We start from the raw sequence: 17,668 nt of genomic DNA on the forward strand, positions 1-17,668 counted from the left end.
AAGGGCTGTTTTTGGATTGCTTTCTAAATGCACCCCAACCCAATGGTGTGAGCTGTCTGTGAGTGTCAGACACCAGAAGTAGGAAGAGTGCATTAGCTGACATTAACTAGGGCGTTTTCTTCAAAGAACTGCATACTGCCCCGCCCCAGGCCGGGCCCCAAAGTTGTACTTATGTGTCCCCAAGAGGAATGTATTTAAGCAGTAAGTGGCCAATATTTCTCCGTGCCAATGGAGGACCCAGGATTCGGTGAAAAGTGAGAACGTTTGTCATTCAGCCCATTCCTTCCCCAAGCCATGCGCATTGTCGCTCGCCCTTTCTCATTGAGTCTGGGTTAGAGAAAATTGCTTTTATTGGTGGTGAACCTAAATTAGGCTGAAAGCTCCTCTGTCAGAGGACACAGGGTTCAGACTGGAAAGCCAGGAAGGAAGCTTTGGAGCTGGGCAGTGGATGCAGGATTCTCTCCTTATTTGGATGTAAGTGCTGCACTCTATAAGTACTTATTTTGGGACAAGGCTTAAGCACCGAATGGGACAGGCAGCCCCAGGGATCAGGCTGCGCTCTCTATTTGAAGCACGGGTTTCTCAGGATCTTCCTTGGTAGGTTGAGGAGGTTCTGGCTCCAGGGCAGTCTCGAGCTCGGACTCCATTTCAGGCTGAGCTGCAGGCTGGCCTTCTGATGGGCCTTCAGAGCTCCGGACAGGCCCTACGCGTGGCGGCTTGACTGGTGTGGGCTGTGCTGCTTTACGACTGGAAAGAGCCCTTTTCAGGCTTTGAACTTTCTGTAAACCAGTGCGGCGCAGCCGCTGAGCCCTGGACTCCACTGGCTCCTCTTCAGAACTCTCTCCAACTTCATCCTCTGGCTGATCTGGGCCCAGCACCAACTGGTCCTCCGGACCCAAGAGCTCTGGGACTTTCTGGAAGGCGCGGGCTGGAATTTCAGTCTCCTCCTAAATGTGATGACACAGCTTTTGATTCTCTGATTTGACCCTGGCACTTAGCCAGGACCAGCCTGAAACTCTCTTGCCCGCCCGCCAAGGGAAGCTACTCCACCCTTTGCATCTGCACTAGGAATTGGGGCCAAAATAGAGGAATGGGAAGATGGGGGATGGGGAGGATGGAGGAGCAGAGAGATGAGCAAAGAGGGGGAAAGTGGACCTTGCAAGTTTGCAAAGTGGATGAAACCGTGTAGAGTGTAACAGCTGTATAGGCGCTTGGAGGAGGCAGAGTAACACCTAACAGTTAGTTCCATGTGGGTGCGACTGACCAAATCCGCAGACTGGCCTGAGTTAGGGAGGGCGTGGGTTGGCCAGGCTGGGAGTGAGAAAGGGATAAGGTCGCTGTTGTGAGAAAGTGGGTGCGGCTCTGAGAGTCTTCCACAAGTGAGGGCAGCACGCTGGGTCAGGAATGTGGAGATGCGGACGGGTGGGTGGCAGGAGTCCTTCCCTCGGTGGTAACCTAGAGGCGAGGGTTGGGGGCGGGAGAGGGATGCCTGAGGTCACTGACCTTGAAGAGCAGGACGTGCAGCTTCCCGCGCGCCACCAGCAGCCCGTGGTTGGCCTCCAACCGCTGCACCTGAGCAGCGCGACGCACGGCCCGCTCCTGGGCTGCGTCGGCGTGCGAGCCCACGCGCTCCGCCTTGGCCAGCAGCTGCGTCAGTGTGTTGCTGGTGGTGTCGTGGCTGCGACTCAGCGCACCCAGGCCACTCTGTATGCGACGCACGGAGCCCGCCAGGCCGCCCTGCCTCTCAGCCAGGCCGCCTTGCCGCTCCCGCAGAGCCTCCAGCATGGTGGCCAATTTCTCCAGCAAGGTCACCACGGTGACTGCGTGCACCGGACCCCCTGCGGGCGTCTCAGGCACAGGTCCGGGCTCCAGTGCGCTCTCCCCCATGATCTCTGACCACCGGGCCTGCTCTCCCTGAGACCGATGGCTGCGATCTGGGCTGGGGCTGCCTTTCCCCGCCTCCTCCCCTAGTTCAGGCCGTGACTCAGCCGGGCGGGAGTTGGCATCTTCCGCGGTGGGAAAAGGAGGAGGCCGAGCAAGGGGGCGGAATGTCCAAAGGGGGCTCTTTCGAAGGCTCCGCCCCGGGATCTGCGAGTAAGACAGTCCTGCCCAGAGGCACCTCTTTTCTGAGTTTGTGCTCCTTTTCCCCCATTTTCCTGGTGGGCTTCTTTCAGGCCTGTGTTCTTCACAGCAAAAGGCAAACCACTGAAAATTTCATTTATCTATCTAGTGATCAGAGAAGGGGGTGGGGGTGGAAGGCAGGGGTGTTAAAGGCATAGCCTAAGCCGTCAAAGCTGCTGAGCCCCAACGCTGGGCGGAGGCCTGTAAAGTTTGGAATGTTCTGCCTCAGACCCAAGACTGCCTAGGCCCAAGGCAGGGCTTTGTGTCTAGGCGGGCTGGGCGGGGCATCCTCTGATATTTTCCAGGTTTAGCCTCTGGCTTCGTTTATTGCTATTTCTTCCTACTGGACTGCGTTGTTCTTCTTTGGATTCCTGGAGGATAGCTCAGCCATGAGTTAGAATAAGTACTGGTTTGTCCGTTTTAATGGAGATTGGCTGTGGTTCCTGCGTAATGCCTTCAATCCCGTCTCCGAAATTGGTGAGTGTGAGGATTTGAAATGCTGCAGTAGCTAGATATGGTGATACATATTGAGGTAGGAAAATCACCAATTGGAGACCATGATGAACTACATAGTGAGTGTTAGAGTGGAAAATCACTACATAAAGGTTGATTCCTGAGTTCTGGTTGTGAAAACTTTGTTTTTATGTTAGAGTTTGATTTGCTCATCTTGGACCCGATATTAGCAGAGCCATCTGAGCCTGACAAAAGAACACAAAGAGTTTGAGCGGGGTTTCATGTCATTCAGGGAGGCCCTGAACTCACTGTTCAGCCAAGGATGGTCTTGAATGTCTGTTCTTGCTTCTGCCACCCAACGGCTGAGATAACAGTTGTGTGCCACCAAACCTACTTTATGCTGGTGCTGGAAATCGAACTCAGGCTCCTATGCACACTGGTCAACATCTTCAACGGAGCTACATCTTTGACCCTGTTTCTGTGTTTTTGAGATAGGGACTCATTGTGTAACCCAGGCCTCAAACTCAAAATCTTCCTGTCTCAGACACCTGAGTGTTGAAGTTATAGGTGTTCATTGACTGCCCCATTAGTTGGCTGAAAAGGCACAGCGTTAAGGATCAAACCCAAACCCTCAAACACGCTAGACAAGTATTCTGCCACTAAGCCATACCCCAGCCCAACAACTTGGAAATCTTTTAGATGTTTTTATTTATTTATGTATATGTGTGTGTGCATGAATGTGTGCACATGCATGTGCAAAGACCTATGGATATCAGAAGGTGTCAGATGCCCTCAAACTGTGGTTATTGGCCACTCTGAGGTATCCAATGTGGGTGCTAAAAATAGGATTCCTGTCCTATGTAAGAGCCTCAAGTACTCTTATTGGCTGAGCTATCTCTCCAGCTTAGACACACAATTGTCTTGGGTCGTCCAAAAGACTACATACATAAATAAGGTTGAGAAAAGCTTTAGTGACCAATTCTACCCAACCATACATCACTGTCTGGTCCGTTCTAGCTCTAGATGTTCAAAATGTGATGCCTATCACCAGTTCGTGGCTGGCGCTCTTAAAACCACAGTCAGGTTTAAATGAGCTTGGTTATACACCTGTAAATCTGGAACTAAGAATGGCACATCTGAAAGATTAAGACTCTCCCTGGCTGCACAGGGAGATGGAAATGGCATAGCAAGTCTAAGTAATAGAGGTTTTACATGGCACAGACATTCCAAAGGGAAGACACAAAGGAAAACTGTTGTATGCTTAAGTTAATGAAGACTGGAGAGCTACACAGAAATGGGGTTAGACAAAGGGGTGTGGTCTGACTATAGTAGATGAGAGGGGACCCAGCACGGCCTGTCTGCCCAAGTTCTTTGTCAGCCATTCTCCTAGGTAAGGAGCAGAGTTCCCCTACAATGAAGATAATTGAAGAAAAAGAGTGATCTTTCTAATTTCTTATGGTTTTTTTTTTAGCATTTTTACAAATATTTGGTGTATGGGTGTGGGTGTGTGCATATGAGTGCAGGTGCCCACAGAGCCAACAGCATTAGCTACTATTGGAGGTGAAGTTACAGGTGGTTGTGAGCAACCCAGTATGGGTCCTGGCATAGAACCTGGGTCCCCTGGAAGAACAACAAACACTCTTAACTACTGAGTCATCTTCCCAACCCCTAATTTCTGTGATTTACTTTTAAAAAGAATTGAGGTAGAAGCAGGCGGGTCTTTGTAACGGGAGGTTCTGATTCTAATCTCTAGTTTCCTAATTGGTTCTTCATTTGTCAATAAAGAAGGCCAGGGCCCAATTGCTGGGCAGAAGGTACAAGTGGGACTTCCAGGTCCCAGGAGGAAAAGGCAGACACAAGGAAGGAGAGGGGCTTTTTTAGCTATGCTTTGAAGGTAAGAGGACTCTGCAATCATGAAGGCCTCTGGGAGAGCTAGGGCCGGTGGCCTTCTCTACAGGCAGATGGCCAAGGAGGTTAGTGGGGTACAAGCAACTAAGTTCAGGGTAGGAGAAGAAATGGAGATATAAGTTGGAAAGGACATGCCTTTCCAGGCAGGAGAAATCTGCACCCAGCAATTGTGCCTAGCTAGCAAGTTCTAAAATAATAAAACGCAAAGGTTAGGTAGGAAAGAAAAGTCTGGTCAGGGCTGGTGGTACTGATTGGATGGAAAAAAAGGGGAGCCAGGAGGGGCCAGAGCCCGGGCAGCAGCTCCCAGGCAAAGGCAGTAGCCGTAGCGTGCTTTTAAAATTACAAGCAACAGGTCTCTGTGAGTTCAAGGTCTGGTCTACATAGTGAATTCCAGGACAGCCAGGGCTACAGGGAAACCCTGTCTCAAAAAAAGGAGGGGGGAGGGGGAGAGATCGAATTGTGGCTTCTCTGAATTGCTCTGGGAAACAGCTGGCAGGAGACCAAAGGCCATGAGAAGATCAGCGAGGACACCCATTCTCCTTCAGGTCAAATGCATTGAAATACAGTGCTTTGTGGCATCATTTTCTGAGTCCCAACATGACCCTTTGACCATATAAATAAGAAAAACAAATTGAGGTATCTGTACATTTCTCCTTCTCTCACCATGGTGATTTATAGGCATAGGCAAGCAGCCAGGGATGTTCCAAAAAAAAAAAAAATACTCTGTATTTTCAACTAAGACAAATGCTTTCTGCAACTAAGAGTCATACTCCCAGCCGGGCATGGTGGCGCACGCCTTTAATGCCAGCACTTGGGAGGCAGAGGCAGGCGGATTTCTGAGTTTGAGGCTAGCCTGGTCTACAAAGTAAGTTCCAGGATAGCCAGGGCTATACAGAGAAACCCTGTCTCAAAAAACCAAAAAAAAAAAAGAGTCATACTCCCTTTGAGTAGAGACTCAAGCTTGCTGCTAGACTAGTGTTTCACTAGTAGGCTCTGGGGTGTTCATAAACTGAAATTCTTTGTCTCACACACCAATACATGCTTAACGTAAGTGATCATCAGATGGAACAAAATCTTAGGAAAAATGTAAGCTATCTAAATGAGTACTTTATACACGAAGCATCCTTTGGGGCTGGAGAGTTGGCTCGGAATTCAAGAGCACTTGTTGCTCTTGCAAATGACCCAGGTTCAATCCTCAGCACTGACAGGGTAGCTCACAACAATCTCTAAGTGCAGACCCAGGAAATCTGAGGCCTTCTTCTGACTACCATGAGCACAAGACACACATACACACATCCAGGCAAGCACCAATATACATCAAACATCAAAACAAATTTCAGAAGAAAATTCAAGGAATATCCTTGGTCCTATACATCAATTTCAGACAGCCAGAGCTAGCTAATCATTCTTCAGGGACTTAACCCATGGGTTGGTTGTCATAGTGGAAGCCACCAAACCTGAACTGAAACTAAGGGCCAAAATGAACTTTATGCCTTCCTTAGGTGTTTGGTCACAGCAACAGATAGCTAATACAGACATCGTGGCCTGTATATTTGCCAGTGACAAAGATTTTTCCCTTTTGTCTTGGCTACTTTTCTCTTGCTGTGACAGGACACCATAATCAAGGCAACTTATAGAAGAAAGCACTTAATGTGAGGTCTACAGTTCCAGAAAGTTAGAGTCTATGATCGACATCATGGGCAGCAGGAAAAAGGCAGGCAGGCGTGGTCTAGAGCAGTAACACAGAACTTACATCTTGATCCACAAGCACGAGGCAGAAAGAACCAACTAGGAATTGTGTGGACTTTTTGAAACCTCAAAGCCTTACTCTCAGTGACACATACCTCCTCCAACAGAGCCACACCTCCTAGTCCTACCCAAATAGTTCCACCAACTGGGGACCAAGCATTCATATATATGAGTTTATGGGGGCCATTTCCATTCAAACCACAACGTCTTATGAACCAAATACTGTTGCTGGTGTTGTTGTTACTGCTGCTATTGTTCCTTTTCATTTCACTGATGCACTTTCGAGTGCCTGTGGTAGAGTCCTGATAGGTATAGGGAAATACAAGCTTTATTTCATCTTGAATGCTGCTGGTCATTTTTATTTTTCTCATTGGAGCATCTCTGATGTTTTCTGTTTAAAAAATGAGATGATAGGTCTCTGTACTAAGTTAACAGCTTGCCTTTCAAGTCCTCTCCTATTTGCCATACATCTTGAGAATTATCTGCCCTAGAGTTGTAGAACAGACACAAACTCAAGTTTGGCTAAAAGATCAAGAGACCATGCCTATTCCCGTGCATCTACCTCTCCCAGAGAGAGTAGACCAGAGATCCAGAACACCCAGTTCATGGAAGGAAAGCCCCAGCCACTGTTTGATAGACAGCTGACTTCCTACTGTGGAATGATTTGAAGTATTGTTACTATTCTTTTACTGGGAACTCCAGTAAGAGTTTCCAGGGACCTGAGCTAAAGCAGACTTGTTGCCAGCCTACAAACTGAAAGGGGTGATTCATGCCATATGCTAAGCAAGCATCTGGGGGGTAGGCGTGTTATTTAGACCACGGTTTCACTCTCAGTTGTGAAATGATATTGGAGGTGTTTGGTGGTTATTTTAAACTGCTCTAACAGTGGAAATGAAACAAGTGGAGATACGATTCTAACTAAACTTTCCTCTGCTCCATCACAATGTCCGAATATGTAATTTTGCTGGTCAGTGATGTACATGTTCTTTATTCTTTCCCATACTAAATATCATACTTTTTAAAAGAGAAGTATTTCATTGTCCTATAAAATAAAATGACTAATGTTGTTTTATTTGTTTGCTAAAAGAAAAAAAAATGACATGGAATGAGTGTCAGTGGACAGGTACTTCCTTCCAGCCTTTGTCCTGTGCATCCTGTCTACGGAAGGGGTAAGGTCATGCCACACAATAAGGGGCTCAGTGCTGCTCGAAGTTTAAATACCTATGAGTTTGGGAAATCAGGAAAAAGGAATTTTCACTGGTTACAGGATTTAAACCAGGAACTAAATCAAATGGATAAACCCTGGGGTGTTATACTGTGACTGAGAGACCCAGGAATGTCTTCAATGGCAAGAATCAGGCACATTGCTCACTCAAAAGACTAGTGGTTTGTTCTTTTTTTTCCCAACATTTATAGACTGAATATGATCTCTTAGAGAGATATGCATGAGTCCTAACTCTCAATACCTGTGAATGTGACCTTATTTGGATTCTGGGCATTTGCAGATAAAGTTAATGCTCTTGAGATGAGATCACCTTGAACTAATGTAGGCCCCTAGACTGCTGTCTTTATAAGGGAAGATGCAGGGGCTCAGACAAGAAGAGGATGTGAAGGCTGAGGTAGATACTCGGCATCAGCCACAATGGTCAGTACTACACATTAGGAGGCCCAGGCAGGCACAAGCCAAGGCCTGACAGCCAGTGCCACCACACATTATGAGAAGCACATGATATATATATGTATGATATGTATATATCATATATATATATATATATATATATATATATATATATATATATATATATATCATATATATATCATGTCCTGCTCAGCTTTCTGGAGCATCTGTTGCTGCTGACACTGATTCTGTACATCTGCCCTCCAGGACTATGAAAAGAATGATTTGGGGAAGTGTTTTAATGATTCTTTCCTTTTTCATCTTTATTTCTTTTTTCTTCCTTTCTTTTATTATGTTATTTATATTTTTAATTACTATTTTTTAGAAAGAGTCTCATGGAGTGAAGACTAGCTTTGGCCTTAAATTAGATCTTCTGATCTTCTTGAATAGTGGAATTATAGCTGTGCACCAACATGCTCAGTTCCCCACTATCCCCTACCCCCCCCCCATACTGAGGAAAAAACCCATGACCTAGAGAATTCTGGAAAGCATTCTGCCATGGAGATATATTCCTAACCCACATTTCTGTTGTTCTAAGCCAGGTACATTTACAATAGCTGGATACAGCAGTCTTAGAAAACTAATAGACATAGAGGCAGCCCCTAAAAGCATCAGGGCATGAAAAAAACACATTGTATCAGCAGGTAATCAGTTGGGAGGGAGGAGTGTTGATCACTGTGGTCATTTGGGTTTGCTTTGCTTTCAGAAACGGCTTCTTTTCCATCTTGCTTAAGTGTCTTCAGGGCAGCTTCCTATGGTGAAGTAGTGTCCCTATGTACTGGCCCGAGCAGGCAAAACTGCAGACCTAGCTTCTGTGGCTGGAAACTTCTGGAAGTAGGTGTCCTTGCTTTCCTTGGAGAGAGGTCCTGTTCTATCTGGAAACCAAGATTGTTGGTACTACCTACCTGAATCCCCACTGTAGAGTCTAAAAACATTCTTCTCCTTGATTTGTAGAGCAACGAGGGTTCTAGACATTGTGTGAGAGTTTCCCTTTAAGTTACTATAGGAATCCGTAGCAAAGTTTAGACCCCTCCCTGGGTAGTAAAAGAAGGCGAGGTGGATCATTTACCCAAAGCATACAGTGTGCTTCAGAGTATTGCCTCCCAAAGATGAGAGCAAAGTTGTCAGGAGGCCAGAGCTTCAGAAAATATACTTGCTACTAGAACCAGTCACAGGAGTGTAGGAGTTGGGACATTCCATAAAAACAAAAAACCTAAATTCCATTAGTGAATAGACTCTACTGAGCCCTCTTCTATAAAGGAATTCAAAGCATCCTGGCATCAGAGAATTGTGGACTAGATGAGGACTCCCACCTTAGACAAATCACTAAAAAGCATCTGACAAATAGCAGCCCTCCACCTGACATTTCTCAGCTGCACTCTGATTCAAGTATTAATCCTACCACCAGCACTAGTGACAGCGCAGAGCAGGAGGGAGCCCCGTGAACTGAGAACAAAGAACTGAAGGCAGGCTTGAACAAGATGCTGTAGGCAGTGGGTCCCAATAAATTAAGACTTAACTAAGGACATTGTGAGCCGCTGGACCACTCTCACTTGTGCTTGCATGTCCTCTGATCCATCCCTCTCAGGAGTCCAGGATTGGCAGGATCCTGGTCAGGCTGGGAGTGAGTTGGGGGGTGAGGTGGGGGGGAAGGAAAGGCCTTCTCCAAGCTCTTTTATGCAAAGGCCTTCTCCGATGATCTTCAATGAAACAGCTCTCTGAGACATTATTAGCTTGTGCATATACCTCTATTTTGGGTGGGCTTATACATATATACTTTATTAAGGGTGAATCAGAAATTATATAGTTTTGGGGAAGGGGTAAGAATATCCAGGGTAGGCAATTTGGCTGAAAAAAGCTAAGGTAATGAGATGCCTCCTTAGCATGGAGAGGCATTCTAGGAATCTCAGGTGCAGAGGGCTACATGAGGTTCCTCAGGTAGGTGCTGTGGGTTCCAGGATCCCCCAGGTAGAGAAGAGGAAGCCCAGATGACAAAGGGAGTCCACCATTTTGCACTGAGCTCAGGGCTTTCCAGTAATGTCAACTTTGACTTTAGCATCAGGGTTTCCTGACACTCACTGTTTCATCTTACCACATTCTCCTATGTATTGATAACTAGACACAAAGAAGCTTAAGTCATTCACAAGTTACCTAGTATCTATATCTGGGAAGTAATATGACTTATGTAGCTAGCACTAGTTGGGAATAGTAGCACACTTCTGTAATCCTAGTACTTGCGGTGCTGAAACACGCAGATTGCCATGAAAGAGTCTAGTGTGAGCTAGAGTGAAAACCAGGCCAGCCAGGATATTGAGGAGCACTGCTCCAAGCATATTACGCCTGTTGCCATCTTGAAATCAAAGCAGCTGTGATTACCCACAGGAGACACTCACAAGATTGGCCCTATTAACATCCCCTCATAGAAATGGCTCATGAGGCTCAGAGGACACGTGAGGCTCCTGCCTGAGAATAAATAATTGTTTAATACTTGCTTTGGGGGCTACTTTATTCTAGCTCCCCATAAGTTGCCCATGTTTGTATAGGTAACCCCAAATAAACTCAAAAAGCTAGGTTTGGGTGGAATCATTTCTTTGGTTTATCATTGATCTGGGGTGAATAGATGTTTGTTCATGTCTCTCCATGAAATTTCATGCAACATAGTGTAACACATGAGTCTATTCAAAAAGCAGAAAAAGGTGAGGGAGGGAAGAAGGGAAGGAGAGGGGAGAAGAAGGAAGGAAGGAAAGACTGACTCATCTATACTTATGTACTATAAAACTTGTACAAAATGGGCTATCAAGATGGCCCCATAGGTACAGTACTAGGTAAAACTATTGGCTACACAAGCATGACAACTTGAAATTGATCCCATGATGAAAGGAGAAAACCAACTCTCTAAAGTTGTCCTCTTAACTCCACAGACACTCCCTCCCCCCCCTTCTCTCTCTCACACACACACATACATCATACATACATGGACACACATACCATACATACATATACACACGCACAATACATCATACATATATGCATACATATACACACACCACACAAGTAAACTTTCTTGATTTTCAAGACATTGAGGACACCATATATTATGCTTACGTGGCTCTGTCTGAACAGAAGAGCTATAGAGGCAGAAAGACATGATGTCCAGATGGTGCTTTACTTATAAAGGTTACAGAATTGAAATTGTGACTCCCCAAAGAATAGCAACTGCTGTCTGTCTTTAATTTGGGATTTGGACTATCCCAGGGAATCCAGATTAGAGTCCCACCTGCTGAAACTTGGAAGGACCAGGGAAAGCAAACTTGGGTTCCTGTAAGGTTAACCCCAGAAAGACAGAGTAGCTCTGTGGCTGAGATCCCTGGGTAAGTCCAGTGGACTAAGGGAAGACCCATCACGTCTATGCCTCATGGACAGATATCCTATGTTACTGCTGCCTGCCACCAAAATCTCAGATATCACGAACAACAGACAAATGTCCACTTTAACATTGTCCAACACAAAAATAATGCACATAATTTTTAATTTTCTTTTTTCTTTTTTCTTTATTTTTGGTTTTTTTGAGACAGGGTTTCTCTGTGAGGCACTGGCTGTCCTGGAACTCACTCAGTAGTCCAGGCTGGCTCGAACTCAGAAATTCGCAGCCTCTGCCTCTCAAGTGCTGGGATTAAAGGTGTGCACCACTATGCCCAGCAATGTTTAATTTTCTAGTATTTAGGTTTAAAAAATAAAAAGAAGCAAGGAAAGGGTGTCACATGTCTTTAATCCCAACACTTGGGAGGCAGAAGCAGGAGTATCTAAGTTTGAAGCCAGTCTTGGTCTACAGAGAGAATTCCAGGACAGCCAGAGCTACACAAGAAAATCCTGTCTCAAAAATAAACAAATAAATAAATAGAAATAAGTGAGATTGGACCTAGGAGTGCGTGTCTGCAATCCCAGCACGTGGGAGATGGAGGTAGGAGGATCAGAAGTTCAAAACCACCCTGGGATACTGTCTCAAAAATACAGGGCATGGCAGGGAGAAAGGAAAGAAGAAAAGAAAGATAGATGATAGATAGATAGATAGATAGATAGATAGATAGATAGATAGATAGATAGATAGATAGATAGAACAGAGGTAGAGAGACAATTGAAATTAATATTAAAATGTTTATTTAACTCAGTATATTCAGAATATTATTAATTTATAGATAATCTTACATTTAAAAGTATTATGTAAGGGGTAAGGCAGTGGTTCTCAACCTATGGGTCTCTACCCCTTGGAATCAAAAGCCCTTTTCACAAGGGTCACATAATACCATAAAAAAAAAACCACAGATATTTACATTATGATTCATAACAGTAGCAAATTACAGTTATGAAGTTGCAACAAAAATAATTCTATGATTGAGGGGTCACCACAACATGAGAAAGAATATTAAAGGGTCACAGGAGATAAGCTAAGGAGATAGCTCTGAAAGCAAAGAGAATCTGAGTTTGATCCCCAATATCATGTAAAAATCTAGGTACAGCTGCATGGGCCTATATCCAGGCAGAGAGGAGGTTTCTTGGAGCTTGCTGGCCAGTCCGTCAAGGTAAACTGGTGAGATCCAGGTTACTGAAACCCTGTCTAAAAGAATGCCTGAAGGCGATATCTGATGTCAACTTCTGACCTGTATGCACAGAGAGAAAGAGACAGACACAGACACAGACACAGACACAGACACAGACACAGACACAGACACAGACACAGACACAGACACAGACACAGACACAGAGACAGATAGAGACAGACACAGACACAGACACAGACACAGACACAGACACAGACACAGACACAGACACAGCACAGACACAGACACAGACACAGAGACAGACATAGACACAGACACAGATAGAGACAGACACAGACACAGACACAGACACAGACACAGCACAGACACAGACACAGACACAGACACAGACACAGACACAGACACAGATAGAGACAGACACAGACACAGACACAGACACAGCACAGACACAGACACAGACACAGAGACAGACATAGACACAGAGGCAGATAGAGACAGACACAGACACAGACACAGACACAGACACAGACACAGACACAGACACAGACACAGCACAGACACAGACACAGAGACAGAGACAGAGACAGAGACAGATAGAGACAGACACAGACGACACAGACACAGACACAGACACAGACACAGACACACAGAGACACAGACACACAGAGACAGATAGAGACAGAGGCATACAGAAATAGATACAGGACAGAGAGACAAGACAGAGGCAGAGAGTCTATCTGGACTCCTGGAAAAAGACATCTATATCAATTAACCTAACTAAAGGAATTCTAAGGTACACAATTAAAAGGTATTTTGATTAACATAATCATTTTATGTACTTTCATTTTTCTGTAACCTTTAAATTTTTTTTAAAAAATGAAATAAGGGCCAGAGAAATGGCTCGGCAGTTAAGAGCACTTGCTTGTGGGGCAGTGGGCTGTGCCACCAGACAGAAGAGCTGGTAGGGTTTAGCAAAAGTTCAGAACTCCAATAAGACTTACAATTGAGAACGCCAGGAGTTTGAACTAGCTCCTGACCAGATTCCTGTCCTGGAGCACATGACCACGACACCCGACTAAGAGGACCATGACAACCGGTCATAATAGCATAGAGCCTAGAGTTCTCCAAGCTAATGCGATATCTAGGAGCCAAAAGTGTTTAGCCAATGAGCATCTCTTCCTAGGCATCCTTTCCTACAAAAGATATTTACTCTCTGGCTCACCCTGAGTAAGTCATATGCATATTCATCTGCCATGAATAAAGCAGTTTGGACAAGTAAGGACTGCCTCCTTCATCAATGACTGCCACGGAGAAGGCCTTTGTCATACAGAGCCCAGTCTAAGTCTCTCACAGAAGGCCTCTCTTCCAGCCCCTCTGCACTCCTGGCACTCACTCTGGGAGCTAAGCCTCATCCCCTCTGCCCTTGACTCATCACAGGCCTCCTGCACTGCCCCATTCTCAGCTCCTCTCGGTCCCCAGCAGCAACTGGATGCACAGGAGGATGGGGATACTCTTTCTCAGCTCTTCACAGTTCCCAGCAGCAGTGTCTGGGCTCACAGGAGTTTGAGAACCACAGCATCTGTCCCAGCCCCGGCCGTTTCTCATCCGGAGAAACATGGGCTGGGACCCCTATCTTAGACTGTGTTTTTCCTCCCCTGAGCAACACTTGTAGGTGCTCCAGCACCCCAGCAGCGAGGAAGAAACGCAGCCTACTGCCCCTGTATTTCATCTTCCCATCAGCTTATCTGCACCCGACAACCCAGCGGTGAGGTGGAAAGGCAGACCTACACTTAATGCCTATTCAGAGGACCAAGTTCAGTACCCAGCACCAACATGGTGGCTCACAGCTCTCTGTAACTCTCATTCCAGGAACTCCAATGACTTTCTCTGCTCTACAACCACCAGGAATGAGCATACATGCAGGAAAAACACTCATACACATAAAATGAGTATAAACGAGTCTTAAAATTAAAAAAAAAAGTTCAAGGCCAGCCTGGTCTACAAAGTGAGTTCCAGGATAGCCAGGGCTGCACAGAGAAACCCTGTCTCAAAAATAAATAAATAAATAAATAAATAAATAAATAAATAAATAAACAAACAAGAAAAGAAAAGAAAAGAAAAGAAAAGAAAAGAAAAGAAAAGAAAAGAAAAGAAAAGAAAAGAAAAGAAAAAGAAAAGGGGCTGAAAGGGGCTGGAGAGATGGCCCAGCTATTAAGATCACTGACCGCTCTTCCAAAGATCCTGAGTTCAATCCCCAGCAACCGTATGGTGGCTTACAACCATTTGGCTTACAACCATCTGCAATAGGATCTGATGCCTTCTTCTGGTATGTCTAAAAACAGCTACAGTGTACTCATATAAATATAATAAATAAATCATTTTTTAAAGAAAAATTTAATTAATATTTTCCAGAACCTATTTTAGAAGAAAAGCCCCATCACCATCCATGTATCCAGTGTTATTTAGTAGTTTAATGAAACTTAAATTTTATCTTGCTAATGAATGTTTTTTTTTCTACAAACAGGTAACATTTTTAAGGTTTTATGAAACATTTAATAAACTCCAAAATATCATCTTAATAGATTTTAAGAGTATCCAAGACAGCCAGGTATAGTGATACACACCTTTAATCCCAGCATGTGGAGGGCAGGGTTGATGGATTTCTGTGAGTTCGAGTCCACCCTCGTCTACAGAGTGAGTTCCAAGACAGCAAGAGCTACATAAGAAGACCCTGTCTTTAAAAAAAAAAAAAAAAAGCCCAAGTCTATCAGACATATCAGACAGTAGTGTACTGTGATTGGGCCTTTTTAGTACATCCCTAAACATTCTTAGCCACATACATGAACATGCACAGTTCACTTAGGCATAACAAAAGTAATAATTCTGGAGTGCGATAAAAAGAGAAAAAAGCACTAAGTTTTTTTCTCTCAGTTATTTGGGGGAATTCTAGGCAGACTGAGCTTTGATACGTGGCACAAATGTGACATGAAAGTGATCATGAACACACATGACAAGATTATATTAGCAAGATAGAAGAGGTTCTACCTGGGGCTAGAGAGATGGTTCAGCAGTTAAGAGCACTGGTTGCTCTTCCAGAGGTCCTGAGTTCAATTGTGAGCAACCACATGGTGTCTCACAACCATCTGTAATGGGATCTGATGCACTCTTCTGGTGTGTGACTGAAGACAGCTCAGTATACTCATATAAATAAAAATAAATAAATAATATTTTCAAATAAAAGAAGAAGAGGTTCTATCTGCATCTTTGGAGGGAGCAAAGCTAATTCCTGACGAGTCTCTAGACTGCCTTTTGGTTTTCTGACTGCTCTGTGTGTCATTGGGTACCTTAGTCCTGCAAGGGGGTTGTGTTAGGGGTTGGCATCTTGCTTTTCTGGAAACAGGAACAAACTACCTTGTAGTCCCAGGGATAGGAAAATGTCAGACTTGGCTCTGGGTTGGGAGATGGGGTGTTTCAAGTGCCCTGTGGAATGAGGCCTTTCCTTTTGAAGCACTCCTGGCTTCCTTTCAGAGAGGTCTGTTTTTGTTTTGTTTTTCCCATGGAGCTTTTTGTGCATGGCTTCTTATTCTGGTAGAGGGCCATGAAGACCTGGATATAAGGCACATCAGCCCATTTGCATAACTCTTACAAAATAGGCCTGGCTGTAGGATACTGTTATAGTTTAAACTCCCAAGCTTACGTTTCATTTTTTTAATTGAGTCCAGAAGTTGTAACAGTATTAGCCTCGTTCCCTTTACATTTTCAGGATTAAACTCATTTAAAGATTTATTTTACTTTTGTGTGTGTGCGCGTGTGCACATGTACACACAATGTATATACAGATGCCATAGAAGTCAAGAAAGGTCATCATATTCCCCTGAAACTGGTATTACAGGTGTACAGGTGTTTGTAACCCACCCAACATGGCTGTTGGGCTGCATTCTAGTATAGAGTTCAAGGGAACTAAAGGTAAATTTCTCATGGTGATCCTGAGGAGAAAGATGGAAAGCTGGAGCCCTCTAGGGTGGAGAAGGTTTGTCTACGCCATGTCCTCCACAACAACTAATGGATGCAGCCCATTTATTTAATATCATTGCAACCCAGGTTTACCCAGGCAAGTTGAGAAATATCCACAAAAGAATTACAATTGCTGCTTTGAATCCCGACTCTTAAATTTGTTCTTTCCCTGTCTGGGATTTGAGCCATCACTTTTATTGTCTTTCTTCTGGGACTAAAATTAAAATATGGAGATACAAGTCCCTGCTTCAAGCATAAAGGCCCAAACTACAGTGGCTAGATTCAGGAAAAGAGGCTTGCTATCATGACTGTCTCTGGGTTTTGTTTTAGGCTGCCATTCAACGTAAAAATACAAATGGAAAAGATTTTCCTCCCTGTGGATCTCACATCCAAGAGCATGCCTTGTTACTGGTGGACTGCATCTTTACTCCCAGGGATATGGCTGCATATGGTGGTCAAGCAGGGAGGGAGAGCAGTTAGCAAGCGGTGGAGAAAAAGTAAACCAAGTGCAGCTGTAGGAGAGTATGGAGCAATGTTAACTAGAGCCCAAGAGGGGAAAGATCCATTGCACCAGCCAAACTTGTATTCCTTGTTTCCCAGCAAGGGAAATCTATTGGAATTTCCATATAAGGAAATGAGCTCAAGCATTTGTCCCAGACAACAGTTGGCTTGGTTTATTGCTTGTTCTGCAGAAGAATCCTCACTAGATCACCAGTTAGGCACCCTGAAGACCTTCATATCACATCGGTACGTCAACTTTGAGTCCTAAAGGAGGGATGAGTCTCTTGGGAATGATCTTAGATTCAAGGAGAGAGCAAAGGAGAGCTTCCATTGTTACTATCACAGTCCTTGGATTGGAGCGCATTGCTTCTGAGTCTACTCACGCTCTCCTTCCAGGACCTGGGAGAGCAAAAGGACAGAAGATTGAGAGTAGGCAAGCAATGTCAGTGGCATGAGAAAATCTTTAGTGTGGTGGTGTTCAAGGGACTCATCGGCATTTCAGATCCCAAGCAACCACATGGGCCCCATTGTCTTTTTTTAGCACCATAATGGGTACCCAATATGAATACCACCATCTTAGTTACCCACATGACTACCATCATATTTGGTTGCCCTCTTCCAGTGATGGAGAGACACTTCCATGCATGCATACGCTGGATTTTCCATAGGCATGAGTTGCCTGTGG

General features: G+C 44.7%; 1 protein-coding gene and 1 long non-coding RNA gene across 2 annotated transcripts in view; one reads left to right on the plus strand and one right to left on the minus strand.

The window, feature by feature from the left end:
• Positions 1–343: 343 nt before the first annotated feature.
• Cavin3 (caveolae associated 3) lies at positions 344–1,925 on the minus strand. Its single transcript, NM_028444.1, has 2 exons — positions 1,504–1,925; positions 344–947 (listed from the first exon to the last, which is right to left on the minus strand). The coding sequence occupies exons 1-2, from the start codon at positions 1,885–1,887 to the stop codon at positions 549–551; spliced, it is 783 nt and encodes a 260-aa protein (NP_082720.1). The 5' UTR covers positions 1,888–1,925; the 3' UTR covers positions 344–548.
• Positions 1,926–2,526: 601 nt separating this feature from the next.
• The window catches only part of Gm36847, a 39,841-nt gene continuing 24,699 nt past the window's right edge, over positions 2,527–17,668 (plus strand). Inside the window, exon 1 of the long non-coding RNA XR_378395.4 lies at positions 2,527–2,598. This is a non-coding gene — a long non-coding RNA (predicted gene, 36847). The remainder of the gene's footprint in view (positions 2,599–17,668) is intronic.

The sequence above is a fragment of the Mus musculus genome, chromosome 7 (genome assembly GCF_000001635.26).
Source record: "Mus musculus strain C57BL/6J chromosome 7, GRCm38.p6 C57BL/6J".
In the NCBI taxonomy this organism is placed as follows: domain Eukaryota; kingdom Metazoa; phylum Chordata; class Mammalia; order Rodentia; family Muridae; genus Mus; species Mus musculus.